The sequence below is a fragment of the Drosophila takahashii genome, chromosome 2L (genome assembly GCF_030179915.1).
Source record: "Drosophila takahashii strain IR98-3 E-12201 chromosome 2L, DtakHiC1v2, whole genome shotgun sequence".
Taxonomy (NCBI): domain Eukaryota; kingdom Metazoa; phylum Arthropoda; class Insecta; order Diptera; family Drosophilidae; genus Drosophila; species Drosophila takahashii.
Genome location: NC_091678.1, coordinates 22,981,458 through 23,002,918, shown reverse-complemented (window position 1 = coordinate 23,002,918; position 21,461 = coordinate 22,981,458). Strand labels below are relative to the sequence as shown.

Below are 21,461 nucleotides of genomic sequence, written 5' to 3'. Positions count from 1 at the left end.
AAATCCCTTTAGAAAAACCCAGAATGTGAGAGTAAGAGATGAAGACACATTGTTGTTTAGAATTAAATTCAGCCTACGTGTAAAACTTCGTCGCTTTGGGTGGTCGCCTTCGTTTCTTTGTCGCCGTTTTTGGTGGCGACACTTGGCAGACATTTGGTCATTTGTTGGCACAGCTTGTTGCACGCTGAAAAGTGAAGAAAAGTGCGGAAAAACCGGGCAGACGCTAGAAAAAAGTTTGCGCCACATCATCTTGTTAGCATTTTGTCAGCCAAGTTGTCACATTCGCTTCAGCGAGAGATCTTCAATGTTTCGCCGGCAACAAGTTGACAACAACTACAGCGAGGAAAAAAGACTGCAAACGGGTGAAAAATGAGGGGCTGAGGAAGGGGAAGGAGACTTACGGTGCAATGGTTTTCCTTTGCACACTTTCACCCCTATCCCGCATGCACTTTACGCCTCACTTGACTTACATTCGGGGCAACGACAACCAGAGATGAAAACGCCTCCGCCTTGTTTTCCCCCTTTTCCAGCCCCTTTCAGCTCCCCACAATCTCCCTCTTACTGTCGCGCAAAATCTTTAATTGTCGCGCAATTTTCCAGTTACTGCATTTGTCGCTTCACCCGCACTTCTCACTTCTTACACTTGCCGACCGCCCTCCTTAAAATTGCGAAGGAATCCATATATTCATTCATTCGACCGACAATATGCACGGTGGGGTTGATTCTTAAAATTACTGTCTAAAAATCGGTAAATAAAAAAATGTTTATTTATAGAAATAACCCAATCGTAAATAGGCCAATTTGATTTTGTATTAAAAGATACCTCTCATTATTTTAAAAAATTGTTTCATTTCATACCACGGACATTTTCCTAATACTTTAAATGAAATTACGACTTTAAATATGTGCGCGGCCATAAAAAAATCATAATATTTTAATATATTCGTATAGCATTTAATCACTCTTGGCCCATTGAAATGGTTTAACTTTATGCGTTCCCTGAAAGAATTTGGTAATCACCTAGCATCTATTCCATTCTTTATAGCGGACAGCTTAAAATTAATTGGAACCGAAATTCTTAGAAAAATTCCAAAGAGAATATATAAAATGCAGGGCTGTATTTTTTAATATTTCCGCATCAATTCCAACGATCCACTGTGCGCATTCAGTCAACCATTCATTCATTCATTCTCGATTCCCATTCGGGACTCTCATCTTTCGCAACTCGTTCCTTCTGCTGGTTGCTTTCATTTGGGGCGCCACTTTCCGATGCAAGTGATATGCCCCCTGACCCCGAGCCCGCCTCCTTTGTGGCCACGCCCACTGCAACTACCAATTAGGTGGGCAGAAGGCGGTTGCAATTTCAATTAAGAGAATTAATTGCGTGTGCGGCAGTCAGTTTGAAGAGTCTCCAATAGGACGGAAAAACCGGCGAAGAATGGGAATTCTTAGCTGAATGGTCTAGATAAGTGACACTTATCTAAATACATATTTACCTGGCTGAGGAGAGAGGGAAAGTCGAGGAAAAGTGAGCTTGGGGAACGAAGAAAACTTTATATGCAGCCCGCATATTGTCAAAAGCGGAAATTGCAGGAAGCTGCAGATTTTTATCGATGCAAGTTGACAGGCGCCAGTAGCAGCACTTGAAGGAAGTTCAACCAAGCACTGTGTATACAACCCACCACCAGCTGCACCACCTGCGAATAAAAGAAAAACCAGAAGAGCTTTCCTAACCATTGCTTCCGTTCATTTTCAACAGCAATGACGAAACCGGAACAAAAAACTCCATGAGAATTCCAATTAGGGAAAGATCAAACGATCCAGAAATCGGATAAATACCACCAGCATAAACATAAGCAAAGTAAGGGGCGAACTAAGGAAAAGCCATTAAATTTAGTCAATCGATAAACGGAGTCACAAGTTTTTCATCATCAATGGTGCAACCGAAAGGCAGCCCAAAAAACAATTCCTAAAAAGCCTTGCACCATAAAAAACACATTTTACGATCCTCACGCAAACTATATAGCTGAAACGGGAGACAGAGATAGCATCGGGGAATGAAAGAGAAGAGGAGATATGCGTTTGCTTATATGGGGACCCAGAGACAGCGACATACTGTGAGTGTCAATGCTGATGTAAAGTGTCACTTAAAACGCGCTCAATATTTGATGGCCCGAAGACAAAATTGAGCCACCTCCGCAATGCAAATGAAAAAGCGATATGCTACGGTACAGGCTGTGACATGAGTGTAAAAACGGTATAGATAAAATGGAGCAGTAGGTACAGCTTTAGTTCGAAAGGTTTTAGATTTTTACGCAATTATACAGAAATTTCCACATTTTTATCATAAAGATTATTTTGTTTTGAAGTTAAAGTTTTTCTCTTTAATATTTAGCTGACAAAACTAATATTCTTTGAACAGCCTAAAATCAAACAGGATTTATTGTTACTTGTGTGTATTTTAAAGTGCTCATTTTCTAAAAAATTCTGAGCCGAAACGCACTGTCCGCGTACTTCACTTACAATGTAAAAGACCTTTTCCATACCATCGATTCCCAGGCAAGCTAAGAAAAAGACCTCTAAACGATCTTCGGGCAAACAACGTGAACGCATTATAAAAATGTTTTACGATGCTGAACCCAAAACGGGAGAGCAGAAAAACAAAACAACAGAATAAATGCTGAAAAGCGAAGCAGAGCGAGTTTTATTATGTCGTCGAACGTTGGCGAGATAAGGTCAGTTTTTGGGGACGGGGGTGGAAAAGTGGGTGTGGAGGGGGCTGGAAAGGGGCGGGGACGATGGGACTAAGGCCAAAGAGCAGGGGCCCAGTGGATTGACCGCTTTGCATGTCGCGCGCTGCATTAAGCGAAACCAAAAACGACGCCGATGACAGCAGAAGGGAAAAGTAGAGGAAAGAATAGTGCACTGAAAGCAATAAGGTAATTTTCAAGTAAATATTAAGAAATTTAAAATTTGAAACGATGAATTATGGACATTTGATACAGTACAAAATGTACTGTATTTTTAGCAAATAATTTACTTTTGGTATAAAATCATAAATCATTAATAAATCATTTAAATAAAGTTGTAATGTTTTATGGGCAAAACGGTTAAGCAGATTAACAAAATGTATTTCAAATTTGTTCAGTATATTTTTAAAAAGGGAAGGAGATCTTCGCAGAGAACTGTGGAGAACAGAGAACAGAGAGCTGAGGACTGAGAACAGAAAGGCGACGTCTGGACATGAGCGCGAACATGAATCGCTGACGGCGGCAGCCTAATGGATATGGATATGTTGTATATGGATATGTATTCCATGTGGCCGACTCCCCGCTAAAAATTAAATTATCAACCGAGAGCTTTGCTCTACTCTAAAGAACTCTTAATTGCTTGAGATATAGCCTCAGAAAATAAAGATCTATAGTGAAAATATATGAATGCAAGCAACCGCAGTTTCAATTTTTAAATTCGTAAAAAGAAAGTGCTACAAAATATTATTGAAGTTCAATAAATAAAAGCGTGCATATTTGAATGTAAAACCCATAAATACATTTGGGATTTTGGTTATGCAAAAATGACTTCATAAATATTTCACAATGCAAACGCATGCGGCAATGGGAAAATACTGAAACGAATGTTTATTTAAATATGGCAATTTTGTTGTTCCTGCAAACATTTTTAAATTTAGGCCAATTTAAAAACGCACAAATAAATCTTAAAATAAATAACCTAATATGACTTTATAAAATCGGTTTATTTTTGGCTGACTTTATATTTTTTGTCTTAATCTCTTTAAATATATTTTTCTTTGATGAATAGTTTAATAGATATATTTTTTTAGATAAATTAAATTCTTTCCCGAGTATCGTTTCCTTCTTAAAGGGTATTTAAGTTTCAACTTCCCCTTCTTAATCCCTTTCAATTTCGTTAGTTTTTTTATATTTTTTGCCCGCTTCTTTCCAATTTCATTATCAAGTTTAATGCTTGGACCATCGGTTTACTTAGCGGTTGGCCAGACGAAAATAAAAACATAGAGGCAAAGGTCTCCCGCCGGCGGTGACCTTTTGGGAAGATACCGCACCCCAGTCTCCATTTTTTCAACCCGTATGTGAAGCGCCTTTTAGAGAATTTTCCATGTTGTTGTTTCAGTTGTTTGTTGGGCAATTCAATTGAATGTTTGCGGCTGGACGACAACTGGCGACTCATCAATGCCACGTCATCATCCTTTTTTTGTCAGAGACGGAGAGAGGGGTGAAATTCGAATGGGGTGGTGGGGGTTGGAATGTCCACGATTTAACGATGGCTGAACATATGCAACAGCAACAACACGTCGCATCGCCAATGAGCAAGTAAAAATAACAATAAACAGCAGACAGCAACTCCCACAGTGGCAAATTGAGTTGTTTGTTGTTTTTTTTTTTTTGCAGTGTGGTTGTTGTTTTTATTCTTGTTTGTATTTTCACATTAAGAACGCAACGCAGCTGCTGAAGAAGGTTAATTGTTGTTCTTGCCGCCGACGTTGTCATCGATATTGATTATGATATTTTTTAATGGAAGGCTGAAAGATGAAAGGCCCCCAAGAGATGAAAGGAGAACTTCAACACGATTGAGACACACAATAAAAAGGCGATATGTGTGTGCGAACATTTAATTACCGGGTTAATAAATAATAAAATATTGATAAATCAGGCAGGCAAATTGTTTAAAAAATGCAATCAAGTTCCCTCTTATTCAATGCGAAGAGAAAATAGGGATATTTCAGCGCAGCTTTTATGGTGACTTTGACATTGCAGAACACATGTATTAACAAATATTGGTTAACTTCCAATTTTTCGGAGCAATATCTAGAAAATTTAAATGTATAACCATCATACCTTTTAAATCTAACATTACTTCAAATTTGCTTTTAAAGTTCTAACAACTTAATTACAGTAAATTCATATGGTAATAACCATTTGTAATGTGATAAATTTTATTTACTTTTTATCCATTTCGAGCACTTTTAACCGCTTAACCGGCGTTGAAAATGTAGCACAACCTGGGGCCGTAGCCTGCCACGCCCCTGGCCAACTGTCCGCCCACTCATTCCATTGATGCCAACCGTAAGTGCACAACAATTCGCTGGCCAACAACTTTTAACAACAGCGCCCCCACAACAGCAACACTCACACAAAGGCAGCGATAACAACGATAACATTTTAGCACATAAATTACAAATTCATGAAAAATTTTATGCTCGTGCTGTGCACTCGGTTTTTCTTTGTTTTTTGGTTTTTTTCAACCTTTTTGTCCAGGTTTCCCCTTGCATTGTTTTTGTTTTTAGTTTTCTGTTTTTGGCGGTAAACGCAACGAATGTTGCCGCTGCCATTTATGTTGCTGTTGTGCCAGCAACATGCAACGTTTGCCGGGAGTCGGGCAAAGTTGGACAGATATCGCACATATATATGCACCTGGATTGGGATTGGGAAAGGGATTGAGGTTCACCCAGGATTGTCCGCAAAAGGTGGCGGCAAAGGTGCAGTGCGGTCAATGCGTTATTTGCAATTCATTGCAGCCATGGGAATCCAAATGGGAAAAGGCAGGAAAGTGGGTGGCGAACAGATGGAGCTGGTCAGACGACAGATCCACACACAGAGAGAGACCCACCGTTCATGGTACGCTTTCAGCTTTATGGCTTAATTTTTGGCGCTGCCGCAGTTGCTGTTTGTGCCACACATTTCGCAAGCAATTTAAATGCTAATCAATTTGCCGCGTTTCACGCTCCGTTAGCAACATGGCAATCTGCCCCACATGCGAGCCACCAATCGCAACAAATCCAATCCAGCCACCCACCACCATTCAGCAGAAACGCAGCATTGCACACAAGTCAAACAAACAAAGTCGCTAAAAATTATGAAAAGGCAGCTAATTCTGCACAGGGCATAAAAGCAGAAGCCAAATGGAATAATAATCACAGGCTGGGGAAATAAATATGGGCAAGGAATGGAGAAAAGCCAGAGGGTCGAAAACTGAACTAGGTGGGGAAAATCGTTGAAATAAAACTTATATCTTACCAAAATATTTCTAGATCAGTTAAACCCAAGAGTGAAGATTATGACCAAATATAAAATTCCAGGGAATAATTTAATTTAATCCAATGTTTTCTCCCTAACTCGCCGAAATATTGAATTTAAATTAAACAATATTTTTAAAACCAGTCATCGCTCGTGAATTTTTAAGCTTTTTTTTAAAACATTTGAAGTGATGTTTGCTTGTTCTAAACCAGACCAGAAACACAAGCAGAAAAGTTCAGGGAAGTGGGGAGAAGTAGCGCCAAATGGACAGAGAAAAGTTATGAGCGATGTGCAGGTTGAAAAAATGCAACACGTAGCATTTGAATAAAATGTGTGAGGAAAAATACGCGCCACCGGATTTTGGGGGATTTTTTGATAAGCGGAACGAGTGGGGAAGTTAGAGATAACAGCAGGGAAAAAAATATAGAACAAAGTTTGATTTATGGCTTCTGTTCGGAGATTTTTAGATGCAAACAGAAACTAAAATCGAAATCAGTTGCACATACAAAACCGAGCATAGATAGTGATACAATTGTAGGAAATATGGAATATTAAAAAAAATATATTTTAAAAAGTTCTTTAATTCAATCTTTATTTTTCCATATTTCTATGTGAAACGGTAAATTAATATGTGCTCAAAATATCTTTCATCTATCCTATTTTAAAAAAGGCAACTTTGAAACTTTTCCAATGATTTTTAAAAGCAACGTACACCTCCCTAACAATAACCAAAAAAAAAGACGCACTTCAATAAAGATAATAAAAAAAGAGCAGCAGCAGATGGAGTAGCGTAATAGGAAAAAAACAGAACCAAGATGAAATTGCATTATGTCGATTTTGTGGATTTTCCTATGCAAAGAGAAAAGTGCAAGGGGAAAGATGACGAAAAAATGAGATGGAAGAGGAAGCTCGAATGGCTGCAAGTGGCTCAAAAAGTGCCTCAAGATGTGGCAACATTGGTCCAGGACAGCAGTTACTTTGCATCTTTTAAGCACTGCTCCTCGGACGGGATGGCACAGGGAAAGAAAAATGCCATGTTAGTGGAAAAATTGAAGGTAAAGGGATAAAGAAGTTTTCATTGGTTTTGGCTGCGGGCTGATGAAGCCGAAGCAGCTTCAGGTATCCGCAGCCTCATCCCTTTTTATCCAGGCTCATAAAAATCATTCATTTGCGAAAAGTCAAATTGCCAAGCTGGAAGCGGAGAACTCAAGTGAATTGATAAGGATTTTTATGGTATTTTAGAGAAGCGTTTTAAGCTCAGACACGGAAATCTTATAATTTGTGAGACATTAAAAGTATAATATAGTAATTATAACAATAATTTCTAAATTATGTTAAAAATTGTATAGTCTCATTTTATAAGTTTTCCAATAGCTTATCTCGTTTGGTTTATGGCCAATAAAAATCCTATAAAACTGTCGCATAACTCTTTTAAAGTTGATGAATTGTGTCAGAAGATTATAGAATTTATTGGTGTTCTTTTGACATGCCTCTAATCTTAGACAAAATTATAATTATAAAATTGAGAGCGAATTTTTATGGATGCTTGTAAGTAAGGGGGACAAAAAACTAATCTAAAATCCTGTCTAATGCCGAACTAAAAGTGAAACAAGCATTTTTCCCAGCGCCCTTCCTGTGTTTTTGCGTTTGATTTGCCAACCCTAGTCTTGATTTCGCCACCCTTTTCCGCACACTCAAAAACTCAACCACCCACGAACCACAAAAACCCCCTTGGGTTTATCCGCTTTAAATTTGTGTTTATCTGGGCACACGACTCGATTAATTTTGGGGGTGGGTTTAAGAAGCCAAGGCGTGTTTTTAATTGCCAAGGACAATTAAAAACAATTTTGCAGGCACAAAAGAGTTGGCAATAAATTTAATTGGCCCGCTGCCGTTACGCCCATTGATTATTTTCGGAGTGGGCGTGGCAAGAAGCACTTTCACACCTAGTGACAAGGTGTCCAGGGTTGCCACCGCCCAAGATTTTGGTGGATGTGGATGGTGCTCTCTGGTCGGTTTTTCGCTGGAATGGGGCGGCAATTTATGTGGCTGTCAGTTGCAGGGGCAGCTTGGATTTTTATTGGCACCCGGCACGCAGCCAGAACTTCAGCTTCGTTCTTCGGCTTCCTCTCAAGTAATTGCATCGAGCACATAAATCAATTGAATTGCATTTTCATGCGACAAGTTTGGCCAACCCTCGATTGTCTGCAAGTGAAGTGAAAGCCAAAAGTAGTTTTCCTCCGGGCCTGTCTCTCATCTTTTTAGCTGGCCCCTCGAGCGTGGCGTAATCAATTGAAATTGCATGCAATGCGTCACTGGCAGATCTAAGACCCCGCAAAGTTCAGTTCCAAAGCCAAACCGAAGTCGCAGTCGAAGTCAAAGCCAACCCCCCGAAAAGTAAAGAGTATTTTCCCCGTTTTCGACGCAACACGTATAAAGATAATCGGCAACTTCGTTCTTGGCTTATCAAATTAAATGATTAATGTGTACCTATGTTTCCTCTTTCAGTGCCTGGAAAATGTCATCAGCAGTTTTCAGTTCGGTTCTTCGTATTTTATTTTCTTGCCCGGAGTTCAAATGGTTTTCGTGTTGCGGTTGTCGGCTTGGTTTAAGTTTCGTTCAACATTTTATTGAGAAACTTTTGTTTGTGGCGACCTTTATGCTTAGCTGATTTGTGGCTGGGAGAATTGTTTTGAAGTATTTAGTGTCAACAAGATCCAAGGAATTAGGACTAGCCGAAGGTTTCTTCGATTGAGTTAGAAGTGCTTTTGTGGCTTTGGCATGACTAGCGATCTAGAACTCCGATCTTAATGACTTCAAGTAATACACTTAATTTTAAAGGAAATTTAGATAAAGTCATCTTTCTCTTAAATTCTTAAAGTGTGACCTTTATGACGTCCTGATTATGATAACTTAAGTGAAAAGTCCTATCGAAGGATTGTCTTTTCCCTTGTTCCGCATTATCCTTTCCATTTCCATCATCCAATCATGGTTTCATTTGCTCCTGCGCTCAGCACACAAAATTCTCAAAATTCCATCAGCCAAAGTTTTCACCATCCACAGAGCTCATGATCCACACACACACACATCACATTAATCAGTCAGGACAGTGGGACAGACGGACAAATACGCACTCGAAAGTATAACTCATCAGGGCACAAATTACAAAGACAAACGATGACTGACAACCGCAAGGCTTTTTTGGCTCCCAAACGGAGAGATAGAGAGAGGGAGAAGTGGGGAGGTCGGGGTCACCACTTAGCACCCACAATCCACAGGGCTGCAGCGAAAAACCGAGGACCGAGGGGCAGGGACATCAGCGTTTTTGTTAATTAAACAAATGCCGCAGTGACATGTGCACATCACGAGAGATGTGATGACTTTGCCGGGGTTTTGGTTTGGGCCGCTGCGGTTTATGCATCTGCATTCGTGATGGGGGGTATGGGCTGGGTATATATGCACCATAAAGGGTGGGAGACTTGGGTTCGGTTTGGGTTGGATGGTGCTGAATTCAGAACCCACTGACAATTCCGCTTGACAAAAGCGCACACAAATAACGGAGGAAAACAGGCGACGTCGCTGACAATGGCTCCGCATGCAATTTAATTTATTTCAATTGCAACGGAATTATTACGACAGACGACAAAGTGCCGTCGCAGAGCAATTTACCCAGCATCCCCTGGGCGCCTCTCCTGTTATCCGCTTATAGCTCCCCTCGCTAACCCAAAACCCAGCTTCTTTATCGCTTTTTTAGGGAACTGTTAATAAACAAATTCATGTGCGAAGAAAGTAAGCGCGCCGAGCGTCGATTTCAATTAAACAGACGCGTGGCTCCCGTTGCCCACTGAAGTTGATAATGACCACAGTGCACAGTGGTGGCTAAAGGGGGGTTACAGCGGGGGTTCTATGGCGGGTGCTAGCTCTGCGGTCAGGAAGCTGAATAACTTTATTTATCAACAAAGTAAGATGTTTCAGTAACACTCTTTTATAAAGGAACTCTGGTCGAAGCCTGTTTATATTATTGCCATCTGCTTTCATATCCTATTTTTAATCTTTTTAAGCATGGTCTATGTTTAGAAATGTAGTACTGTTTAATTTATTTTACCTGACCAGTGCACATTTATTTTGATCATTACTTATATGATCATGATCATTATTATTATTTATATTTTAAATATTACGGTTGAGGATGTTTTTGTTTTTTATATTATAAAACCGAGTGCAAAGTCGCTGTTCAAGACCCAATTCCCGTTGCCAATTCCCGGATGCAATTTCGCAATTCCGACCCATCGTGGGTGGTTTGGGGGCATTCAATTTCGCCACTGTTGATTTCGTTGTTGTTGCGGCAACAAAACACTTTTATTTTTGCCGTTGTTGTTGCCGTTTTTGTTGTTGTTTGGCTTGGCCAGTTTCAAGTGTAAATTAATTTATGAGGCACGCCATGGAGCTGGCGCCAGGCTGCGGTCACAGACACCCCCCTTTGCACCCGTCCATGCAGCGGGGCGGGGTTCAGGGGGAAATGTCAGCCAGAGTGTGAAATTTCATATTTGAATACTTGCCAAAACGTTGACAAATGAAGTCTGCATAATTGGCTAACATTTGGTCATGGAATCGGAGAGCTTTTACGAGTATGAACACACGCCGGAATATAATCAAATAATTTGGGGGAAAAACGTAGCAAATAAATATAATATTACAATTCGTATGGGTTCGTTTACTCTAATGCTTTAAGATCGTTTCAGATCATACTCATATCAATTTATTGACTTATTCATTGAATATTTCCACGACAAAACTATTTTATCATTAAATTAAATATTTTTTTCTAAATGTATACACACAAAAAAAACTTCCTTGACAGAATTGACATTTTTTTGTGGTTGGGAACTGTTTGACAATTTTTTTTGTGTGTATTTTTGTTTTAGAAAGGTAGGAATGATCTTAAACAATAAACTTTTTTTTGGCAATATTGGTTAATTTTTTTCTTACCACCTATATATTCTAAGAACCCCCCTCGCAACCGAAACCTGAAGCCGCCACTGGTATTTATGAAAAAACGTGTTCAATTTGAGTTGACTTAACTCACCTTTCAGTGTGCCGATGAAAAACAGAGCGGCCAGCAAATTGAGATGGCCAAACATGTTGGTTGTTGATTTCTGACGGATTTTTGTTTCGAATGGCTTCCTGCTCCGTTCAAAATCTGCAATGGGAGGAGGAAAAAAACGGAATATGTAAATAATTATTTATGGCTCTAGACACGCCCGTGAGTCACTCACTATAGGCGACAGAACAGAAGGCAGCAATTTGTTTGATTGTTTGTTTGGGCATAATAGAGACATTTTTGGGTAGAGGGTGTGTGGAGGGATGGGCCCAACCCAGGGAAAACAAGTGCGGAAGAACGCCAGCTGTCACCTGTGATCTCTAACCTGTTACCTGTTACCAGTCACCGTTTCGCCTGTCATCATTCAAATGTCATTTTCCTAAGGGGGCGAGCCATAAATTGCCGATTGACACGGCACCTGACGCTAATCAAAACTACACATGCACTTTTGGGGGAAAGCCCTCAGTTCACTTCCCCATTCCCCATTCCCCTCGGCAATTAAGTCTGGTTTTGTGTTTTGGGCCTGCTAAATTTTCATTACTGTGGCCATTGTCTGACCCAGGAACTGGGGGATTTGAATTCGATTTGGAGCCATGGGTAAACCCACCTTGTCCCCCCTTTTACAATCGTTCAATGATTGTCATCGTAGGTGTGACTAATTGTTGGTCATTTATCTTCTTTGCTTTCTTCTCGAATTTGATTTTTTTCAGTATTCCTCTGGCCTCTTTGTTTTTCGGTTTTCCCTGGAAGTCATGAATAATTTCCGTTCTAAATGGAAAGGCTGGGCATTGCCTTTCTCCCTGTCTTCCTCTGTGTTTCTAATTGATAGATAATTGAAGGTCTCGGTGGGGAAAGGGGAGTGTTGATCAATTGGCTGGAGATGAGGCAGAGGATGATAAATGAATCCCTCTGATTGAGTGGGGGATAAGATGGGGCTCAATGTGATCATAGATGGTAATTCTTTCGATTGGATGATGTCACCTCGGGATTGGTCAGCTAAACATATTTCAGGAGATTCTCTGGAATGTATTATACATTTACCATAGTTTAAGTTCTTCGGTAGAAAGATATTTGTTTGCCATGCTGCTCAAAATCTTAAACGAGTTCTTTAAATTGGATTTTAGTTTGGAGAAAAATGTCAATTTATGTTTATTAAAATTTTATTACTTTTAAATCGAAATACAAAATTCTTTCAATTATGGTTTATTAAAATTTTAAACATTCAAAAATTGATATTTTTCCATTGTGATTTAAATTTGTGAAAATGTGTCATACAATCTGAGCACTCCCACAAAAAATATCTAAAATCTCCGACACGAAGCTTTATATATATAAATCTCATGTGGGTCACTAAAAGTTTTTGATTGACAAATGCAGAAGACATTTATGGTGCGGATAGAACCAAATCAAATAAATTAGAGCCTCGAATGACTGTCAGAAAAGTGCCTGCATGCAGATGTAAACTTGGGCAATTCCACTAAACTGAACTCCAACTAGACTGTGACTATCCTGACTATAATGTGACTTGCATATCCGTGTATCTTTTGAATCCCTCTGTCCCTGCGTTCCCCCCATCCGTTCGCTTTGTATCTGTTTGCTGGCACCGTAAACAAGTCAACAAGGACCGACTGCCATGGGCAACAGCCCCGCCCCCATTTGCAGGTGGACTTCCCGCCCCCTCGACAGGTGCACAAAACGGAGCCCTAACATCGTCACACACGTCTCATTTTCCCTTCGCTTTTCGCTCCTTTTTTTCGGTTGCTGGCAAACTAATTTCAAAGCAAATGCGATACTGTCGCAAGTGACTGAGACGACTCCCCAGCCTGTTGTTGGGTTTCCTTTCCTCCGGTGGTTCAGGTGGTTCAGTTTGGGAGTGGTGCTCGTATGTCACCCTGTCAGCGATACCCTAACTCAGGTGAGTCCTTAGTGACCTCAAGTGTTGGTAAAAGTAAAGGTTAGAGTTCATTTATGGGGGCTCTCTCTTTAATATTATTTATATATTTTTTATATATTTAAGTTCTTCATTTTAGGTAACCGTTTGCCAAAAATATATGATAATAACATAACATCATCGACTAATAGCAAGCTCTTAGACCAAAACCCAAATGCTTCAATGTTTTTTCCTCTTCTTTTTTTTTTCAGTGTGCCAGAAAAACAGTCTTATCACAAAAAACGGATCTTTAACCTTGCGACACTCACGTGTGTTTTTTTTTGGGCAGCTTCATTTGCATAATTCTGTCGTTAAGTGGCGGAAAAGTGTAATCGAATGAACGAGTAGATAGTAGAGCCCAGGGGAAACAAATCCCAGAACTGCACTAACCATCAGTAATTAGATTGTAAAATTTACAGAGAAATTAAATTGAAATTTTCGCACAATGGGAAAATCATTTGATAGCCGGAAAAAAGCTGAATGTGTATTTTTCATTTTCACAAATGGTCATTATGGTCAGAAGTTGGATGAAGAAGACAAAATGAAAAGCTGTGCAAGTGGGGAAATAGGAGAATGATACTCGAAAAACTTTCGCTTTCCCCATTGTGGTTCATTGGGTTTTTAGCTGCTCTGAGACCCTTGACAGTAAAATGTGTGAAAATTCTATGGGGATGGAATTGCTGCCAGGTTCTCCACCCTATGCCATTTTGCCCTTGGCTATGGAAAATTGAAAAGTTATCAATTACCGTTCCTTTTTGAGTGATTGACTTTCCCAATGCCGCTCTCGAATGAAAGTCAAGCATATGCCAAAAATGTATTGTTTTTGGGTTTTCCCTCGCTCGACGTACATTTTCAGAGCTTCTTTGGATCAGGTTACAATTTCATGGCCCGAAGCATATTGAGGTAATTGAATTTCGGTTTTTGGCCAAGCGGCTGATGAAGTGGGAATAACTGAGGTAGTAAAATGCCAAAATTACCAGTCGAAAAAATTTACAAAATTCGGTAGGTAGATTAAGTTTGTAATTCTATGAGGTTGCCTGTTTATGGCAGAAATTCATTAAAGTTCAAAAGCACTTTGCAGTTGTGCTGGATGTTCATAAAATTGATTTATTAAATATCATTTATTTAAAAAATCGACAATTAAATTCATAATTAATATTCAATTATCTAAGCAATCAAACAAATCGAATATTTCCCAAAAAATAAACTAATATAAATTCCAACAAATCATTTTCCATTTATAAAGGTTCAATACAAAAGCTCACTACCAAATACTTATGAAAATTAACCCATAACAGCACCACTTAATTCGATTCACCCACTTGACTTGATTGAAGGCAGCTCAAATTGCCCAAATAAAAACCAACTAAATTACGATGATGGGAATTAATTAATAAGTCCGGACAATAAATAACAAAGGCTATTTATAGATTGGGAATAGCAAGAATTCCATTGCGAGACCAAATAAAGAGGAATGTGTTTTTTTAGAATTTATTACGTTCGTGTGGGAGGGCCACTTGCCGCGTTGCCAAATCGATTTCAAAACTTCATAAACAACCCGGGCGAAGAATCCCCCTTCGGCAGCATTTGAGAAATCTCCGCTCGGCCAATAAACTGGGTACAACAAAAACAGCACCGAAATGAATCGAAATTTATAAACAACAAAAGGCAGCAGTTTGTGCGCCTTAATTTGTTTATTTTGTGCTAAAGAGCAACACGCATCGAGTGCCATAAAAAATCAACAGGCGGCATAAAAAGCGGAGTGGCAGGGGTAAAACTTACAGAATTTATAAACTGTGCAAACTCTGGCCGAGAGAGGCAGCCATAAAAAAGGCAAAAACTGAGTCGAAAGGGAATATTTATGCAAACGTCAATTGGGCTGCAATTGAATTGAGCCACGGGGCATGGCGCATGAGAAATGAAACATGAGGCACGTACTTTCAGATGCCCCATCGAAGAGCGGGATCTTCGGAGAATACCCTATGAAAAGAGGTTTAGCTGGCAAGGTATTGTGCCATACAGGTAGTATGATAAATGTACTATAAATTAAATGTACTCGAAATAAAATATATGTGTTCCATCCATCCAAGGCTGTATTGAACTGTAAAATATTTTTGTTTTGTGCTCTGTTTTTCTTTATTTTTTTCTAAACTTTAATTAGTTTATCTTAGTTTGGATGTACAGAAGCTATTTTTTATGAAATTATTTTTTTTATTGAGTTTATTATTCGTGAGATTAGAAAAACTGTTGCTTCTATGAAACTAATATGCCTACAATTTAAACTAACCAAGAATCTCATATTGTTTTATAGTTGAATAAAGCCAATTTTAATTGCCTGAAATTTTCCAAACCAGAGCATTTCCAATTCGTTCGATGAGTTTTCATTTGTATCTTTTATTAGGCGCCCCCTTCCTAGCCCGCCCAAATTGATATACAAGTCAGACAACGTGACGTATGAGTGATGATGCGTGTGCGCCTCCTTTTCGAGTCCCTTCCCCTTTTCCGCCCACCGTGTAAACATTCGATTCGATGGTAGCAGCATATGATTGCCATATTTGCCATAGCGCCAGTTCCGAAAAGTGTTCGATAAATGGGAAATTAGGTTGCAACGACGCCGGCGCCAATTCGAAAAAGAAGAAAAAAAAAAAACAAAAAGAGGAACAATCGGAAAAGCGAAAAGAGTTTCCACTGGCTTGTTTATGCCCGTAGCAGCCACTTGAGGCTGTTGGAAAACCCCCTTTCACCTCCCCTTTCTCCACTAATGGCCAGCGTTTGATTGACTGACGAGCGAACGAGTTGAATGATTGCCTGCTGCACATATTGATTTGCATCTAGTGGATCGCCCATTTGCCGTAATTTGCCTTACACAATGCCATAATTTATTTGATTGATATGCCGTATATGAGCCGAGTGTATATATGTCATCTGCCTATATACATATCGCATGAATTTTAAAATTATTTGCCTTGGCTTCTCGCCATTTGTTTGCCGCTAATTTGACTGTCAATCAATCGGTGAATGCAAAAGTTTTTTCTGGGCCACATAAATATTTTCCTTTTGTAAATTCGCCATAAATAAATACACACATTTCCCATTTGTTTGATATAATTCGCTGACGTTCAATGTTTGATTTCAGTTATGTTATGCACATACATTGGGATTAAAAAGCGATATTATTCTCTGACATGAAACAAATTCCACTTTCAGTTTATCTCTCTTTACACGAAAAAGATGATATTTTCGATATTGTTTTCTATAAAACATTCATTGATATGGTAATTTTTCAGAGAGTCTACATGTTTAACTTGCTTTAAGGTAGGTTAAGAATGTTGTTAGAAATTGAATGATTGACCAACAAATACTATGTATGTTTTAATTAAAATGTTACGCGATCATAATCAAAACTAAAATTATAATCCTCACTTTTACCAAAAAATGAGACTAAAGAAATAACAAATAAAAGTATTTTCATTAAGTCAATTTCAATCAATTCCGGACCGGCCACTTTATGCATCAATTTTTCATTGAATTTCTGAGTTTTATATTTATAATAAATTCTACACCGAATTTCCATGGGGAGTAGAGGAGCTCAAATTAATTGTCGGTAAGAAATTCGAGAGGAGTCATTTGCCAACAAATTTTTACGGAGAACAAGGAACAAAGGTTTTATTTAACTTGGGCCGAGGCCATCTCAATTGGGAATATGCCATAAATTTGCAGAGAAATTGAAAACAGAGCAAGGGAAAATACGATTTTGCTGTGTAAAATATATATTTTTGTGTGTCTTTACTTTTTGGCCCGTAACATCGTCGTCATCGTCATCATCATCGTCTTGGCCATCATTTATTCATGACAATTTTTGCTTCTCGCAGCTGCAGCCTGGAAATGCGAAATGAAAATGGAGTCACAACTATGCCGAGTGCTTTGAGGTGAATTTACCTGCAAATGAAAAACCCACTCATCGATAATGCAGGCGAGAAACCGCAGGAAAATGGGGGAAGAGGAAATGTAAAGCAATTTTCGGCCCATAAATGAATGAGGAATATTTCTACCTTTCGACCAGACAAGTACCAGCCACGTAGTTGGAGTTTGGCTTACAGGCCAAAGGTCCTCATTCCAAAGTAAAAAATATGCGTATTTTCCATAACTTTAGCTAGATGACAAGGGGAAGCCCAAAATTCAAACTGTGCAAATGAGTTGGCCACAAAATGTCAGTTACAGACACCTCACCAAACTTTATTTTCCCCTTTTACGAACCGCAAACGCGTCGAAAACGTTGGGGTAAGGAAACGACGAGAAGGAGTTGGTGGAAGTTTCTTTTTTCCATTTCGTGCAAATAAAATCAATCAATTTTCGGTCTGGCAAGTGGCAGTAGCAACCAGTGGAGAGCAGCCAAAGCAGCATTCTAAGTGCTCGTCCGACACTGAAATCTATTTGCCAAGGTGATGACAAAAATTGGTGAGCCGGGGGGAGGGAAATTTGAAAAGTATTTAGGGGAGTTTCGACTACTTTTATGCTTATACGAAGATTCTAAAAAGATAAGCAGGATGTTCTTAAATTGTTAGCTAAGTCGTTAAAAATGGGGCTTAATATTCGCTTTATCTTTTGCATTTTTCTTGCCTCATTATCGTTAAATATTTAATATCGCTCTAATAATTTGAAAATAAGATTTATATTTTTCATTATATTATATAAAATTAAAAAAAAATGTTTCCACATTTTTCGAAGAATTAATTTTTTTTAAATCAAAAAATTATTGTTATTAAGCATGATTAATATTCCGTTAATTTTTTCACTCATCCAACTCTTAAATCTTACGTTTTCATATGTTAAAATATATCCGGAATCCGACTTATTCAAACAGATCCCATTGAGACGAGACTCCTTAATAAGTCATCGATTTCCAGGGCAGCCGCTACAAACCCACTTTGAGTTCGGTTCCGTAATTAATAGAATCAACTGGAGAAGCAAACCCTCAAGTGTTGAATGATTTAGCAGCCCCTTCTCCTTCCAATTCAGATTTTCCATAGAAAGGCGGCGGGAAATTTTCATTAACAAAAACCGCAATGGGAATGGGAACACACAGTTTTCGAGCCCTGTGTCGATTTTTGTAAAATGCCCGAAAATAAAAATCAATCAACACGTTCGCTTAATAGACCATCGACTCTCCGCTCAGATGTAAATGTATCTGCAAGATACATCTTCGAGTATAAGTATTGCACAAAGACAAATTGCTTTTGTCTCTAATTTTAACACGACTTTGACGGGCTCTTCTTCTCTCGACTTTGCTTTAATTTGTTTGCCGTGGGAGTGGAAAAATGTTCACACGGTTAAGGGTTTTTTGTCTACGCCGTTTTTTTGTGTGTTTCTTGAGTTCTGTTTGGAATTGATTGGCGCACGTTTTGCGCGTGGCAAAAAAAAAGAAACACAAAAAAGAAATACAAAGAAAAACTTTACCCAATAACCAAACAAAAAACGAGAGTAAAAGTACAAAAATCTTTTATGGGGGCTCACGAAAAATGCATTCCGAAAAATTTCACATTTACATTTGGGGTTTTTCACCGCTCTGCTTTATCTTCTTCGGGCTCTTCTGCTGGTTCAATCTTTATTGAATGTCTGCCCGGCGTCTCCAACTTCTTGTTTTTATTTTTTTTGGGGCAGCAGCACTTTGTGGGTGCTTAAAACAGCTGACAGGCCCCACTGACAGATTGATGTATGTTGATTCTCCCTTCTCCCTGCTCATCTCTGGTGAATATTTTCCACACTCTTAATGAAAATATTTCTGTTTGTGCTATTTTCATTTGACTTTGCGGCCTGTTCGAAGATTTATGTCTTCGCCGGGATTTTCGCCCGTCTTTAACCTGAGTTAATTTTTATTGCGGGGGCTAATAGGGCACGCACCTCGACATCTCCTAAATCGTTGACAATTGGACTGCATTTGGGCTAAAATATATTTTGATTCTGTTGGGGTCTTTTGAACTTGGTGTTTTACAAATTTTGGATTTGTTTGACTGGAGAAAATTGAAATTTCTGTGTCTATAAGACTGAAAAGGAAAACAGCTACCAAACGAGGAGTGATCAATGTCTGAGGATTAAGCTCTGCTTTCCTGTCTCATTCCATGGGCAACATTGAGTATATGCGGGTGTTTAGTGAAAAAAGCGATGGGGGAAAAGGGTTGGAAGTACAGATTTTCAGAGGCGACATCTCACGTGACTGGATCAACATCTTAATGCCTTGGGTGTGAAAAATGTTCAGAGGATTTTAGTGAACATTATATTGACAGTCAATTTTTTATTTTTATCAGCTTTCTATCTAATAGGTTTACCTTTTATAAAATAAAATAAATCGGATTCTTGGTAGTAATGAACTTCCAAACTATTTTCACTTGTTTTTCTTTCTTAAAGTAAAATAAGTATACTTCATTATCACTTCAACCTTTAAGGCTGATTCTAGCAAATACATTTAAGTTGCATTGAAAGCTTTATTAAGATCATTCTCCCAAGATCAACATTGAATTTGTTGATTATCAATTCAAACAAATCATTCTTATCAGCTGAGGAAATGTAAATCAAAACTTCTGATTTAAGCAACAATCTTAGTCTCAGCTTCCGCCGAGATTAAACCACCACACAAATCCATTGACAGTTGCTTGATATATTCCCGCCAAGGATTTGGCAAATTTGAAACCCATTTTCCGCCAAAACCCAAAGGCAAAAGCAAAACTTGCCAACGCATAAACAAATATGCCAAGAGCACAGTAGAAAAAATGTGTGGAAAATCTCGCGCGCTTACAGAAAAATAAACAAAGCAAAGGAAAACCCACAAAAAAATGAATCGGTTCCATTTGCTGACCCAAAAAAAAGGAATGAAAAGAAGGGACACCCTCTGGAGGTGGGCAGTAGCTTGAGGGGCGTGGCGTTTGCCCCCATTGTGGGTATTTGTGTTTATCTTAGTATAAAATATTTGTTTATTTTTTGGCGCACTTTTTTATGTTTTGCATAAATATTATGACCGTCCGCAATGCTGTATTGTTTAATTTAATTGGGCTCTTGCACTTACTTATGTGACTTGTTTGAGCGGTTATGATCTTTGTTCCTTCCAAATTGAACGATTTAGCTTAACACTTTTTCTAGATCACTTTGTTTTGGCTGAATGCTGTTTTGTACGCTGTTTATCAGCTGCTTGCAATCATATTTCGTTTGATATCATTTTGAAAGTGGTTTTTCGAACTCTCAACTGTTACACTGATTCACTTTTTTAACCACTCATGCACGAGTGTCGATTTTGGGGTTTAGTAAAGGGTTTTTGTTGTTAATTTTTTTTGTTGACCGGTCACACACTCTCACTCACACATAGATGACACTGAGGGCAACAGTACCGTTAATCCAAGCGTCCGTGACTTGCAATCCGTTACAATGCTCGCGTCGAAAAAGACTAAACGACTAAACGTATCTTTCAGATACATTCGCTCGCATTTGTTTCGTTTCTAGCCGAACAAGTTGCCTCGAACATGTTGCAGGAGCTCGGGTTGCACGGAAGTATCCTTCCGATTGGCTGATTTGACTTCGTCGTTCAGTTTCCGGCTGCAAGTATAATTCATCGTTTCAAAAATCGAATGCCGAAAAATTCTGTGGGTATGCAAATCGAATTTATTTTCAAAAATCATATTCTACTTTTTGTAAACCCTGTTACTAATGTTTAAATCCATTTTGAATTCCTTTAAGAATATCAAAAAGTTGTTATGTGAAATAAAAAGAATATCTAAGTAATGCGCGTCAAAAAGTGTCAACAAATTGAAATTCAAAAATGCCTTTAGCTCTGACATACATTTATAACTACATTTTCGGCATTATTTTTTTCTATTTTACCGAAGGCAGCCGAACATTCACGAACTGGCGCCCTCTAGCGTATTTTACCTGTAACCTCTGTCTTATACGCATTTAGCACAAGTTTGATGTGATATGTTCATGTTCGAAGAGGAGAAGTAGTTTGAGTTCGGAGGCCAACATTATTATTTTTTAAAAGCGAAGAAAAAAAAGTTTGACAAGTTAGAGTCATTAAATATATATTTTTAAAGCCTTAAGAAATAATAGGAATATAAAATTAATCAATACATATTTTTTGTTTTAAATAAAAATACATATAAATAAAAATATAAACATAAAAAACATAGCTAAACAACACCGTGTTAAGTGGCGATAATGAATCTGGCAGCCAAGCCGAGAAATAAAATTCTTATTCATAAAATAATCAAAATAATTTAAAACAGGTTTTTAAAACTCTTAAATAATAATAATGTATTGAATTATTATTTAAATTTGTTCAGGTTATTTTATTTTTTATTTGTTTTTAATTCATGTTTTTTAAAAGCTGTCT

The 21,461-nt window shown here is 38.4% G+C and overlaps 1 protein-coding gene across 2 annotated transcripts in view; it reads right to left on the bottom strand.

The window, feature by feature from the left end:
• Nucleotides 1-20,509, bottom strand: part of beat-IIIc (beaten path IIIc) — an 81,336-nt gene extending 60,827 nt beyond the window's left edge. For both annotated transcript variants that reach the window (XM_070218452.1, XM_070218453.1), the window contains exons 1-2: nucleotides 20,145-20,509; nucleotides 11,140-11,253 (exon numbers count right to left, since the gene is read on the bottom strand). In XM_070218452.1, the coding sequence (XP_070074553.1) occupies nucleotides 11,140-11,194 (55 nt within the window). In that variant the 5' untranslated portion in view covers nucleotides 11,195-11,253; nucleotides 20,145-20,509. The remainder of the gene's footprint in view (nucleotides 1-11,139; nucleotides 11,254-20,144) is intronic.
• Between the last annotated feature and the right edge of the window lie 952 nt (nucleotides 20,510-21,461).